Source organism: Mizuhopecten yessoensis, unplaced genomic scaffold, assembly GCF_002113885.1.
Source record: "Mizuhopecten yessoensis strain PY_sf001 unplaced genomic scaffold, ASM211388v2 scaffold917, whole genome shotgun sequence".
In the NCBI taxonomy this organism is placed as follows: domain Eukaryota; kingdom Metazoa; phylum Mollusca; class Bivalvia; order Pectinida; family Pectinidae; genus Mizuhopecten; species Mizuhopecten yessoensis.
Window position 1 is genome coordinate 388,183 of NW_018403786.1, and position 13,128 is coordinate 401,310.

At 33.6% G+C, this 13,128-nt stretch overlaps 1 protein-coding gene across 1 annotated transcript; it reads right to left on the reverse strand.

Moving 5' to 3' along the window:
• Window positions 1–2,566: 2,566 nt before the first annotated feature.
• LOC110454236 lies at window positions 2,567–11,090 on the reverse strand. Its single transcript, XM_021503647.1, has 5 exons — window positions 10,910–11,090; window positions 8,543–8,815; window positions 4,521–4,617; window positions 3,631–3,757; window positions 2,567–3,494 (listed from the first exon to the last, which is right to left on the reverse strand). Exons 2-5 carry the CDS (start codon window positions 8,766–8,768, stop codon window positions 3,243–3,245), a joined length of 702 nt encoding a protein of 233 aa, XP_021359322.1. The 5' UTR covers window positions 8,769–8,815; window positions 10,910–11,090; the 3' UTR covers window positions 2,567–3,242.
• Window positions 11,091–13,128: the final 2,038 nt, after the last annotated feature.

Genomic DNA, 13,128 nt, shown 5'->3' on the forward strand with positions numbered 1-13,128 from the left:
TGTTAAATAATCAATCATGACTAAGGTCATAAGGTTATTGGATTTTATTTGGAAATAGACGTTGCTTCAATTTTTTCAAATTTTCACCATCGTATCTCAACATAATGCACCAAATAATATAAAAAGATGTTTGGTGTACAAGAACCAGAAATTGGTGTGTCACTTCCGTAAAAAATTGACACAGCAAAAAAGTGAATGAAAATACCAACATTTTTAGACTTTAAGATAGCAGAACTTTTTTATTATGCAATGTTTTGTTACATATTTGAGTTCATAATTTGCAGTAGATCCTACTTTAAACAATGTAATATTATTTGATAGTGTAAAATATTGTTTTGATAGTTATTTGGACAAAAAAGTGAACCCTGTCGTACACCTTTGGAGGGTGGCACTAAATTGGTCATAGCACAGGCCCCGGGGACCTTTTTAATTTAGAAATAGTATCTCATGTGTCATGTCTTAGTGAGCTACAACTATATAACCCAGTTATGGTTAAATTGCTTTGTGGGCAGAATTCTTTTGTTCCTGTAATAGGTCCTGGTTATTTATGCTCATAAATGGGGTTTAAGTTTTGTTGTCACTGCCCCGGTTCTCATTTTCAGAACGTAACATTACTTGGATTTAACCTAGATTTACACTATGGGTGTCATCTGTGAAGCAGAGTACACTTATCTTTCCGGAACATCTGGGTTAATCCTCCCGGTTTTTCAAGGGTATCCATTTAAATATGTCCTTTTCATATTTTGCTCTAGTTTTATCGAATTTGTTTTATATATAAACTTTATTTCTTGTACAACAATTATGAAACAAGTTATTGAAACTGATATTAATCACTCTTGTTGGCCCGGATGTAAGCGCGCGGGGGTCTTGTTGTGGGAGGAAACCGGAGTACCCGGAGAAAACCGACTTGGTTGTGCAGGTGACCCTATACCCTTTCATGTCTGATCGAGGAATCGAACCCCATTCGCCTTGGTGAAAAGCAAGTGCGCTATCCACTGCACCACCCGACCACCCTTAATCGATTTTGTTTTGAATCACAGTCTTGTTTACAAATTAGCATTGTTTTTTTTAGCTAGACTACAACTATATTATAATTAAGATTTTCTTACCCCTGCTGTCAAATAATATATATCTACCCCCCATCACTAGTACATGTATGCAATCATACCAGTGAACAAAGTTTATGACAATGCCGTTTGCTTCCGTAAGTCTAACTACTGTTATACGTGTGGAGATGCTGGGTTTGTTAGACAAGGTTAGTATACTCTTTATGTACCCGATCGACACTTTCTGGAGAATATATTTGCCAATCATGGATATGTACTCCGATAAAATTTTTATATCAAATAAGAGCTCTAATGACGATTTAACTTCCTTAAACATGGATCATGCATCAAAAGCTTTAGTACATCTGTCTTGATACCAATACCCTGTCAATAAAAATGAGACTTATTTGATGAAAGATACACTTGCTGTCTAGTAATATATATATATATATATATATATATATGTATATATATATATATATAGAATGAAACTATCTGTATTACGTTTCTTGATCGACATAACTTTTGTTGACATTGGCGGAAAAATATCTCAACAGACTATCGGTATTGTAATAGGAACTTATTGTGAACCTCTTTTAATCGATCTCTGTGTATTTTTACGTACCTTAATTTTTACTATATAGCAATTACTGTTAAAGAAAAGGGATACTATACCTGCCTGATCCTTTAATTTACATATGATTAAGAAAGGTTCATGATGTTTTGTCTTTGAAAACCGAATTAAACTTGCATCCCCATTTATTATCCAGAAAATTGAAATTAAAGAAACCACAGACTCCTACACGTCGGCCCCATACCCTTATAATAATTTCCCTTTCCTCAGTAGTAACATACATACCAGCCTCCACTAATAACGTTCTGTCACAGTGGATTCTTTGCCCCCGTTGCCTTTTCTTAGTTAACGATTTCCTTGATAAAAACGTCCTGCTGATCAATATAAACAGCTTAGCCAGGGTTTTCTACCTGGAAAGCTATAATCTACGTTGACAAAAGAAGTCGTCATGCATGATTGATTTTTAAACCTACCGTTTCACTTTCAGGATTAAAGACTATCCAAACTATGTGTTAGATCCTTGATGGCATGTATACTACATAAGGTTATGACACGTGATGTAGAAAACAGTCAATCTCCCATATCACTTGGATCATCCTCTTTGTGTAGGGTTTTATGACGTTCCCTCCTCTTTCTGCCTGTCCTCAGTTCCTGGTGTTGTAATTTATTATAAGATTTTGGCATTGTGTGTTGACGCTTTGGTGTGTATATTTTCTATTTAGCCTGAAAGAGGTTCTACTTTATCCTGTAAAACATCTATCGGTTAAAAATTTACAGGCAACATGATTGTGCTTGATGGCATTCGTCTTGCTGATATAGTTAATGGGATAAATGTCAGATATGGATGGTGTGTCAATAAGATGGTCACGGATATAGCTACGCAGGTGGACGTCTCATGTTTACGACAATGAAAAACATTCACGAACACTGAAATCAATTTCAAGATTTACGTTTATTCTTAAAAGTAACGTTTAATGTGACATGGAATACACTCTTAGTTTTCCCCCTTATACAGTCACACCTTGTGAGTGCTAACAGAAAAGTAACATAGATGTATTTACAATTATATAACTATACAACCCTACCAAATTTATCCAGGACTAATACGAAAGCAATAGCCGGTTGCTGACGTCATTATTATTATAATATCATAATTGTACGTTAAATGCGGCAAGCCCGTTTTGAGGTTTGCTTTTGACCAAACATTCACCATTAAGTATATAAAATGTAAACAAAACACAGACATTTTATGAATGAACAATATTTGCTTTATAAGAATATTAAAAATGGTTAATTCACACACAAATGAATTTTTATAGTGAATATGAAAGCCACTTACGCATTCATCATAAATAAATTACGTACTGGTACAGAAGTGAATGTAAGATTATGTCATACAAATTCATTTACATCTGTGTGTACTGAAAACATAGCTATATGGAGTATGTAAGTAACACATTGGAATGTAGAATAAATTATTTGTCAAATCAGTTGCAGAGCAATCAAGACAGCACGAACGCTCAATATTATTTTAAAATAGGTTAGGATAACGAACATCCATATCCAATCCTGAAACCATTTCCGAGACTAGAATGAAATAAAAAGTAATATAATAACACCAATCACATGTCAGCGTTCTTGTTATTCCCAGGGGGGAAGGAATTTTTCTTGTCCACTACCGGCCCGTCATCCGCCCCAGCCTTGGCGCGACCTTTCGATCTACCTTTGGCCCCACCCTTAGCTCCATCATTGACTGTATTCTCGTCCTCAGGAGGTTGATCATTGGGATCCTTTTCGCCTTTAGTAGGGAGGTCTTTCTTTTCTAACATAGGTAAACCTATTTGTTCCTCATCGTCCTCTTCATCGTCGTCATCCTTTAACACAAAGACAGATTTATCAGTAAACAATTATCAAACGAAAATAGAGATAAAGGCTGTTCGACGATGACGACGATGATGATGATGATGATGATGATGAATAAGAAGAAAGCAATGACAATGATTTACTTACATCAGGCCCAGTACAGCATTTTTTGCAACATCTGCAGCAGCAGCAGCAACAGTAAGCACAGTTACAACACTGCTTTTTAGGATACACGTGGTTCCCGCCAAAACCCACGATAGGCCCAGAGTAACATCTAATGGAGGAGAAGACATGATTGCATGAGAAATCATTCGTTATATTCATGGGGATAAAGACACATGGACAATGGAACATGATTCAGTCCACTTTTTCTCAAATATGGACATTTATTCTTTCCACATACATGAACCAGCTGAATATACCAATTCATCGTGTACCCTTTCTCTAGTTATAAAGAACTGGTTTACTTTTGAAATGGGAGTTAGAAGTTATCATGAATATACCGTTTTATACAAACAAGTCTCCGTAGAAATAGCATAGGCATGAAACACACGGGATATTTGACAATTATATAATCCTATTATATGGATGAATGTGGTGTATTTTTTTGACATTGTACCTATGCTACTAATATATTGGTCAGTTCTAGGTTTATGAAATAGCACGTGTATAATATAAAACATAGCCTGTTAAACTGTTCCTATTTCTCTGGTTACTTTTCATGGAAGATGTACGAGTCAAAAAAAACGAGTGATGGTCGGATATCACGTTTAAATCTGTTTGGTTTTTTAAAATTTCAAACATAAGCATGCTTATCTGTCATCGCGAGTTAGAGGACCATTTTCTCTCATTTCGCACATACTTTACAAAACAAATATAGTAAAGCTGGATTCTGTTACAAGCCACCAGCATTGCTGATTGGGATGAACGTATTCCCTATTTCTAATGTTCCATGGACTTATTTTAATCAATGCATAAACACGTGAACTACTCACACGCAATATAATTGATTATTATTTTGGTGATTCGATAATTACCCAAGAAGATGGAGGCAGCATAACAACAGACCGACGAGGAAGGACAAACCAGCCATACCGGCAGACCCGGCCATGATGTACAGCAGCCACTGGGGAACTGTAATGAGAAACTCGCTCATCATTACATACATTCGCAGCTATATGATAATTATATAAATCGTTGATATATAAAATTGCAACTTAAGACTTTGAAAATGTTTCTTTCATGGCGTGGCTAAGGTAAAGTAAATACAAACTTTATTTCCGAAACAGCAATACCCTTAATTATATTTTTTTCACATAATGTACTGTGTTACACAGTGAATATACACATGTCCTATTTTTTTTGCGTATGAACCCATGTAATATGACCAATCAACCCTGTGATTGGTTGAAAGTTTCAATTGTTTCAATTGTGACGTCACGCAAATTGTCGTTTTACACGAAACAAATTTTGATTATGTGATACAAATTATCTTACACTCGTTTTCATTTCATAAGAAATTTATGAAACTCGTCAAGAATTTTTCATTTTAGCTCACCAGAGGTTCGCTAAATTGAAAAATTCTTAGACTCGTTTCATAAATCTCATATGAAATGGAAAGTCATGTAAGATCCTATATACATCTCAAGATATCATTTAGAGACCTGGGGGATTTCCAAATTACCTGGGGGGGGGTTCCATGTTGGAAAAAATTGAGGAAAATGGTGAAAATATATGATTTTTAAAGAAAATTCTCAGGGTGGGGGGTTCCTGAAGCCCAAAAAAACCCTCTGGATCCGCCACTGATAGCGCAATAGTAAGTGTTTAATTACTATATTATAGGTAACTATCTTAATATAGTGATAAATCAATTCAATTAATTTACTCTGTAAAGCCTTACGGATTATGAGATGCATGACATATAATATGATACATATGTAGTTTCAATTTGTACAAAGTTCATGCAGTTGTTTAGGAGAGTGACAATTGTAAATTGATACATTAACACACTATGGAAACATGCGCGAACACACACACACAATATACATATGTGTAGAACTATAACGACAGAGAGTGTTACTTAAATGCTAGTCTAATAAATTTACCAAGATTAGATAACTCATTTACATTGTTAACACTTAGTAACTGGACAAGTTTGAACGATGGAAATAGTAAGACTTCAAGTAACTGACTCGTAAGATGGAATAAAAAGGACACTTTAAGATGAAATGAAATTCGTCTTCAACATCTCCATTATCACACAATGTACACACCCTATCTGCTGTAGCTACATCAACGTATCTTCGACTTTCTATATTTAGCTTGTGTGTAAGTCGCTTTCCGATGGTAAATAGTATACTTAGCGCTAACTTACTTTCTGTTGGCTCAAAAGTTTACTTATTATTAATTTCATATGTGGTAACTCAGTAATTTAGTTAGCGTTCTGATCGCTTATGATTTATATAGCGTTAATTAACTTCCTGGTGGCAGAATGATTTAGTTACGTTATTTAATGTCTAGTTTCTCCATTGTTTAGTAAGCGTTTTTTAATTTCTAGTGTCTCAATAGTTTAGTAAGCGTTATTTAATTTCTAGTGTCTCCATTGTTTAGTAAGCGGTTTTTAATTTCTAGTGGCTCAATAGTTTAGTAAGCGTTATTTAATTTCTAGTGTCTCAATAGTTTAGTAAGCGTTATTTAATTTCTAGTGTCTCAATAGTTTAGTAAGCGTTATTTAATTTCTAGTGGCTCAATAATGTTGTTAGCGTTATTTAATGTCTGATGGCTCAATAATTTAGTAAGCGTTATTTAATTTCTAGTGTCTCCATTGTTTAGTAAGCGTTTTTTAATTTCTAGTGTCTCAATAGTTTAGTAAGCGTTATCTAATTTCTAGTTACTCAATAATTTAGTAAGCGTTATTTAAGTTCTAATGTCTCAATAGTTTAGTAAGCGTTATTTAATTTCTAGTGGCTCAATAGTTTAGTAAGCGTTATTTAATTTCTAGTTACTCAATAATTTAGTAAGCGTTATTTAATTTCTAATGTCTCAATACTTTAGTAAGCGTTATTTAATTTCTAGTGTCTCCATTGTTTAGTTTGCGTTATTTAATTTCTAGTGGCGCAATAGTTTTGTTAGCGTTATTTAATTCCTAGTGGCGCAATAGTTTAGTAAGCGTTATTTAATGTCTAGTATCTCAATAGTTTAGTTAGCGTTATTTAATTTCTAGTATCTCAATAGTTTAGTAAGCGTTATTTAGTTTCTAGTGTCTCAGTAGTTTAGCAAGCGTTATTTAGTTTCTGGTGACTCAATAGTTTAGTAAGCGTTATTTAATTTCTAATGTTTCAATAGTTTAGTAAGCGTTATTGAATTTCTAGTATCTCAATAGTTTAGTAAGCGTTATTTCATTTCTAGTGACTCAATAGTTTAGTAAGTGTTATTTAGTTTCTGGTGACTCAATAGTTTAGTAAGCGTTATTTAATTTCTAGTGGCTCAATAGTGTTGTTAGCGTTATTTAATGTCTGATGGCTCAATAGTTTAGTTAGCGAAATTTAATTTCTAGTGGCTAAATAATTTAGTTAGCTTTATTTAATTTCTAATGTCTCAATAGTTTAGTAAGCGTTATTTCATTTCTAGTGACTCAATAGTTTAGTAAGCGTAATTTAGTTTCTGGTGACTCAATAGTTTAGTTAGCGTTATTTAATTTCTAGTGTCTCAATAGTTTAGCTGGCGTAACTTTAATTTCTAGTGGCACAATAGTGTAGTTAGCGTTATTTATTTTCTAGTAGCACAATAGTGTAGTTAGCGTTATTTAATGTCTGGTGGCACAATAGTTTAGTAAGCGTTATTAAATGTCTGATGGCTCAATAATTTAGTTAGCGTTATTTAATTTCTAGTGGCTCAATAATTTAGTAAGCATTATCTAATTTCTAGAGCCTCAATAGTTTAGTTAGCGTTATTTAATGTCTGATGGCTCAATAATTTAGTTAGCGTTAACAAACTTTCTAGTGGCTCAATACTTTAGTAAGCGTTATTTAGTTTGTAGTGGCTCAATAGTTTAGTTACCGTTACCAAACTTTCTAGAGCCTCAATAGTTTAGTAAGCGTTATTTAATTTCTAGTGGCACAATAGTTTAGTAAGCGTTATTTAATGTCTGATGGCTCAATAATTTAGTTAGCGTTAACAAACTTTCTAGTTGCTCAATAGTTTAGTTACCGTTACCAAACTTTCTAGTGGCTCAATAGTTTAGTAAGCGTTATTTAATGTCTGATGGCTCAATAATTTAGTTAGCGTTAACAAACTTTCTAGTTGCTCAATAGTTTAGTTACCGTTACCAAACTTTCTAGTGGCTCAATAGTTTAGTAAGCGTTATTTAATGTCTGATGGCTCAATAATTTAGTTAGCGTTAACAAACTTTCTAGTTGCTCAATAGTTTAGTTACCGTTACCAAACTTTCTAGTGGCTCAATAGTTTAGTAAGCGTTATTTAATGTCTGATGGCTCAATAATTTAGTTAGCGTTAACAAACTTTCTAGTTGCTCAATAGTTTAGTTACCGTTACCAAACTTTCTAGTGGCTCAATAGTTTAGTAAGCGTTATTTAATTTCTAGTGTCTCAATAGTTTAGTAAGCGTTATTTAATGTCTGACGGCTCAATACTTTAGTTAGCGTTAACAAACTTTCTAGTGGCTCAATAGTTTTGTTAGCGTTAACAAACTTTCTAGTGGCTCAATAGTGAAGGTTAGCGTTCACAAACTTTCTAGTGGCTTGACTACTTAAGTAAGCTTTAACTAACATTTTGATAGCTAAATGGCTTAATTGATTTTGACTAATTTTGTGGACGAAATGTTCATATGATGTTTAATTTGCAATTGGTTGCTCTCTGTACCGATAATCTAAAGTTGTATATGCATATTTTCCCACTTTTAATTTCTAGTAATTGTTTTCCAATAGCTCCATTGTTTAATCACTGTTAATTTACTTTCTGACGGCGTACTATTTTAGTCATTGAGTTTATAGTCAACTTTATATTCAGACTGACCAGTAGTTAAATAAGTGTTCACTTACTCTCTGACGGTTCTATAGTTTCGTAGACGTTTATCGTATTGCTGACCTCATGGTTTTCGTACACAATCAGACACTGTGGTAGCGTGCTTTGCCACACACCTCCTGTACAGTGCACGGCTGTATCCCCCTGCATGGAGTACCCGGATATACACGCGTATTTGACAGTGGTCGAATTTACCAAAGTCGCAGTCGCTGCTGCCACACTGGGATACGCCGGACAAGCCATGGTCAACTGACACTAGATAGGTAACACGCTTTATCTTCTCAAAGTATCTAAAATTAAAATAGAAAATAACTGAAGGTTTTAAACTAAGAATCACAGGGCACAGGACCAAGCAACTGTTAATATGAATTATAGAACAAAGCATTGATGAACATAGCTGAAGACCAAGAAACGTAGACTGACTACCAGCCCCTAAGTTTTTATGAAGAATTTCTCAACTGCATTTTCCACTAGCTTATCTCCCCCTTTTTAATCAGACATCCAAGTGATCAAAATCATTAGTGTTATTTTCTTCTTCTAAATAATTCAATATTCTAGAGACAGGGGCCAGTCTACAAGAAACGCTAAGTAACAAATCTGAAACACAAGAGCAAGTTACACCAAAGATATCAAATAACGGACCAAACAATAAAAGTGGTAGAAAAATACCTGAAATAGATAGCACAGGTTTGTATGTCATAACACCTTTCCATTTATTTGGGGAACGTCTTGATACTACAACGCTAAATGAAATATATAGTACAAAATATTCCATAAACTTCACGAGACATACGTATCTCATTGATCATCTAACACATGTTATAAAGTCTACAAAATATCTAATATTGTCTGAAATATCTTATATAGAGTTTAGTTAAAATCTCTTAAAGTTTATTAAGTATTTGCAGTTTGAAACGATATCTTTATTTGTAGGAAAATATATCTATACTTAATGAACCTTCATTCTTAATAGCCAAATTTCTTAGTTCTAAGAAGTGTTGCGTTTGTTTGCCATTCAATATGAAATTTCTTTGAAGAAAAAGGAATAAGAAAAACGAAGATTGTACTCGATGTATTTGAACTCAACGAAACTTTAGCAAATTAACGACTTGCAAAAATATCATTGAAAAGAATTCTAGGACAATGTTATCAGCAGTTCGGAAAAAGGCTAACGCCTTCTGCGTTTGATGGGTTTTTTTCGACAATACGAAACACTGACCCTAACTTAATTCCGAGTTATATTTCTTTCTCAGCGAGTAGTGACAACGGAAACCACTTAGTAACAAAGAAAAACATGCCTTCGTATAAACATAAAAGGCTAAAAAACAAATCGAAATCGACACGAAATCAGGAGTCGAGAAAACATCAAAACAAAAGGAAATACATATCGTGAACGCAAATTATAACCGGACGCCTAATTAGTTGCTCTGGAAAAGTAAGTTCTTCCCCAAAATTGTATGTTACAGTTAAATGTCGCTAATTGTTTGTTCCAAGTATGAACAATAAGCTAATTTATTTTCTATCAATTTGAAAATTTTTTAGATATCAGTCATTCAACTGTGAAGTGTTTACCATAGATCTACCATCACTGTGCGTTCGATTCTCTTATATGTGGTCGGCAGAAGGAATATTTTTGACCAACGGATACAAATGAATTCATAAAATCTGAAAATATTCCCGAAGTTACATTCTTAGTTACAAATAGATATCTTCCTACTGATTTGTCCTAAAACAAATCAGTATAACAAGGCCATCAATTGACACAGATACTCTGTATTTTACCGGCAGAGGGATCGGCGTGCACTATGCGATAAAATGTAGGTTTAAAATATGCGTTTAAAATGAAAAAATGTTGAAGAGCATCCGCGGAAGAAGAGGTGATAAAATGCCTGCAGTTGATCTATACAGGAACATGTAGAAAGAGACAACCAAAATCCCCACCAATAATTGAGTTTGGAGAATTGACCATTGAAAATAGTGCATCCTGAAAAGAGATTTTATTGTGAAAGTTTAAGCAACGTTTAAAACATGAGGGATAATCTAATCCTAAAAGGAAAAACAGAAATGACGTAGAAAAAATATTTTTATCATATTACATTCGGGATAGCATGTGTATTACGTTATAAGATATATCTCCATGCTTAAATTTTATTTGGTAACATAGAAAAATACCATTGAATCAACACAGAGGATTAAATCGGCATACTAATCCTGTATAAAATGAAAAAATCAGCAACTGAGGAAATATCAAAGCAAAATAACAGATATCATGAACTGTCATACATATTTTAAAGATATAATGTCAACATCAGTTTGCAATAGGAACAGTACAGAATTGGCTAGCACCAAAAGATCTACCTTCTTCTTAAACATATCATACTTACTAATCTATTTGCTTTATCCTCTTTTAAATTCAGCATTTAAATACGCTTTCATTTCCGAATTAGGGTAAATCCATTACAGACCATTATGTTTGTACCACGTTGTAACGAGAGGTCTCATCCATATCGTCATGAATTTAACCAGAGTGTACTGTATGACAATCGTACATGTAGCTCTAACGATTCCGACACCAGACTTTAGATAGTCAAGCACCGTGACGCGATATGTTCGTTTCCACTCCTCACGAAAAGTCTAGTCAACTTGAAAATACAAGTTGATTTATATTTCTTTTTTGTAATTATCTTAGGAATATTCATATTTATTACGTAAGCAACCATTTATTGAATTCAGTTAAGTGCAGATAGGAAGTATTCATATCAGACCTGATTGTGTGGTTTAGGTTGTAAAATGTGTAAGACCTGAATAATTAAACATTCATAACAATACTCTCAGTAGGTCAAGCTGTCGACATTTCGACCGAGTAATATAGAGGTATATGATCTATAATTATAGACAATGCAAATATATCTGTCGCATGTTTACACATTACGTACGCCATAGTCTCGTTGTTCTAGAACGATCGCTGAAGTGATTAATAAAAACAGTGTTTTAATTATTGATTAACGAAATTATGCTTATTTTACAATGGCATTCACTTTCTTAAAATCATTTACAGGGTGCAATTGGATTGGATTGTAAGCTGTATTTATATGTATCTTTACATGTGTCTATCCGAGATTTCATATAATCGAGTGCCATATTATTCAAGGATTTGTAAACTTATATAAAAGTGTAATAATTGTATTCAAAGATAATACACAAACTTCTTTAGATAGTGATAAACTTTATGTGAGTACTGGTCTGTCTGTTTTAAGTATTATTCTTAAAACTTTCTTCTAAAATTTGGGTACTTTAATAACTTGATAGTTCGTTATCCCTAACTATTGCTGCATAGTCTAAAAATTACAAAATCAATAAATATCAACTTTATTCATTTTGCAACAATTATCAAACAAGTTATATAATGAATCACTCTCGTTGGCCCGGTTGTTAGCGTGCGGGGGTGGATGGATGGGGTGGTGGTGGTGGTATGCCTTGGTGAAAATCGAGTGCGTAATTCACTGCGCCACCCGACAACTCAAAAATATATGGCAAGATGTCGGAGCTACTAGCCTATTAAAATGTTCTTGCATCGTTAGATAGATATTTATAAATGATAAATACCGTGTTCCGAAATAATGAATAAGAATACCCTGACGCGAATGTACCCTGGTGATACCGTACCGTAATTATTGTATATATAACACATATATATTTATATTTAGGTAATGTTCATTTCATAGAAAGAGCTATTTATATCGTCAATGAGAGTATAGCACATTACGCAGGATTGTACCTCGAAGGAAAGCTTCGAAAAATACATCTGGAATCTTCTTCATAATGTTATAAACGTTCCAAATGAACAATGATGCTATTTATAAACAGTTTTGATATATAGTAATCTTCTGTGTGTGTAAGGTTCATCCTTCTACGGCCTTCGCTTGTGGTTATTAAATATCAATTACGGTCCTGTTGTGTCGCCAATATGTGTTTTTTTAATAAGCAAAAATCAAAACATTCATCCAGAATATAAGGATATAAATCCTGTTATTATAAGTATAAACGGTATGATATTACATAATACGAGTCCATTTTATGTTTTTAATTCCAGTGTTACGGGGTGTTTAGTGATGATAAAGTGATTTGTAGAGACGATAAACACCACATTATAACAAAAGTAAAAGTTTAACCCCATATTACTAGATCATTCACGTGATGTCTTTCGAGTTATATTTAAACGCAGAGTTGGTAAAAAAAAAATGTTTTGTATTATTGACATAATCTAATTGTTTTAATAAAACAATTAAGACGAGAAGCTAGACCGTGTATATTCGATCGCTTGCAAAAGCTTATACCAAACTATACGACGCGACTATTATTCCCCGTGTCAACTTCCAACAAATGGAACAATTGATATCTAACATGGATACAGAAATACGTTCGGCAGAATACATGTATTTTGTATCAAGTAGGGTCATCATTTATGTCACGTCAACCTTTAAGCGCTGTAGTCTGACGTCACCTAATACAGTAAAATACTTCAACTACACTGACCCTACACAGTAAAAATTACCCCACAAAGTCTATACTCATACACAAGATACAATTAAAATAACATAAC

Bases quoted from the DNA above. Each gene is read 5' to 3' on its own strand.
- LOC110454236 (XM_021503647.1), bottom strand. From the start codon at position 8,768: ATGGCTTGTCCGGCGTATCCCAGTGTGGCAGCAGCGACTGCGACTTTG. The intron at 3,758-4,520 runs GTAATTATCGAA...CTCCTCCATTAG, and splicing joins TGCTGCCTCCATCTTCTTGG to ATGTTACTCTGGGCCTATCG. The intron at 3,495-3,630 runs GTAAGTAAATCA...TTTGTGTTAAAG, and splicing joins AATGCTGTACTGGGCCTGAT to GATGACGACGATGAAGAGGA.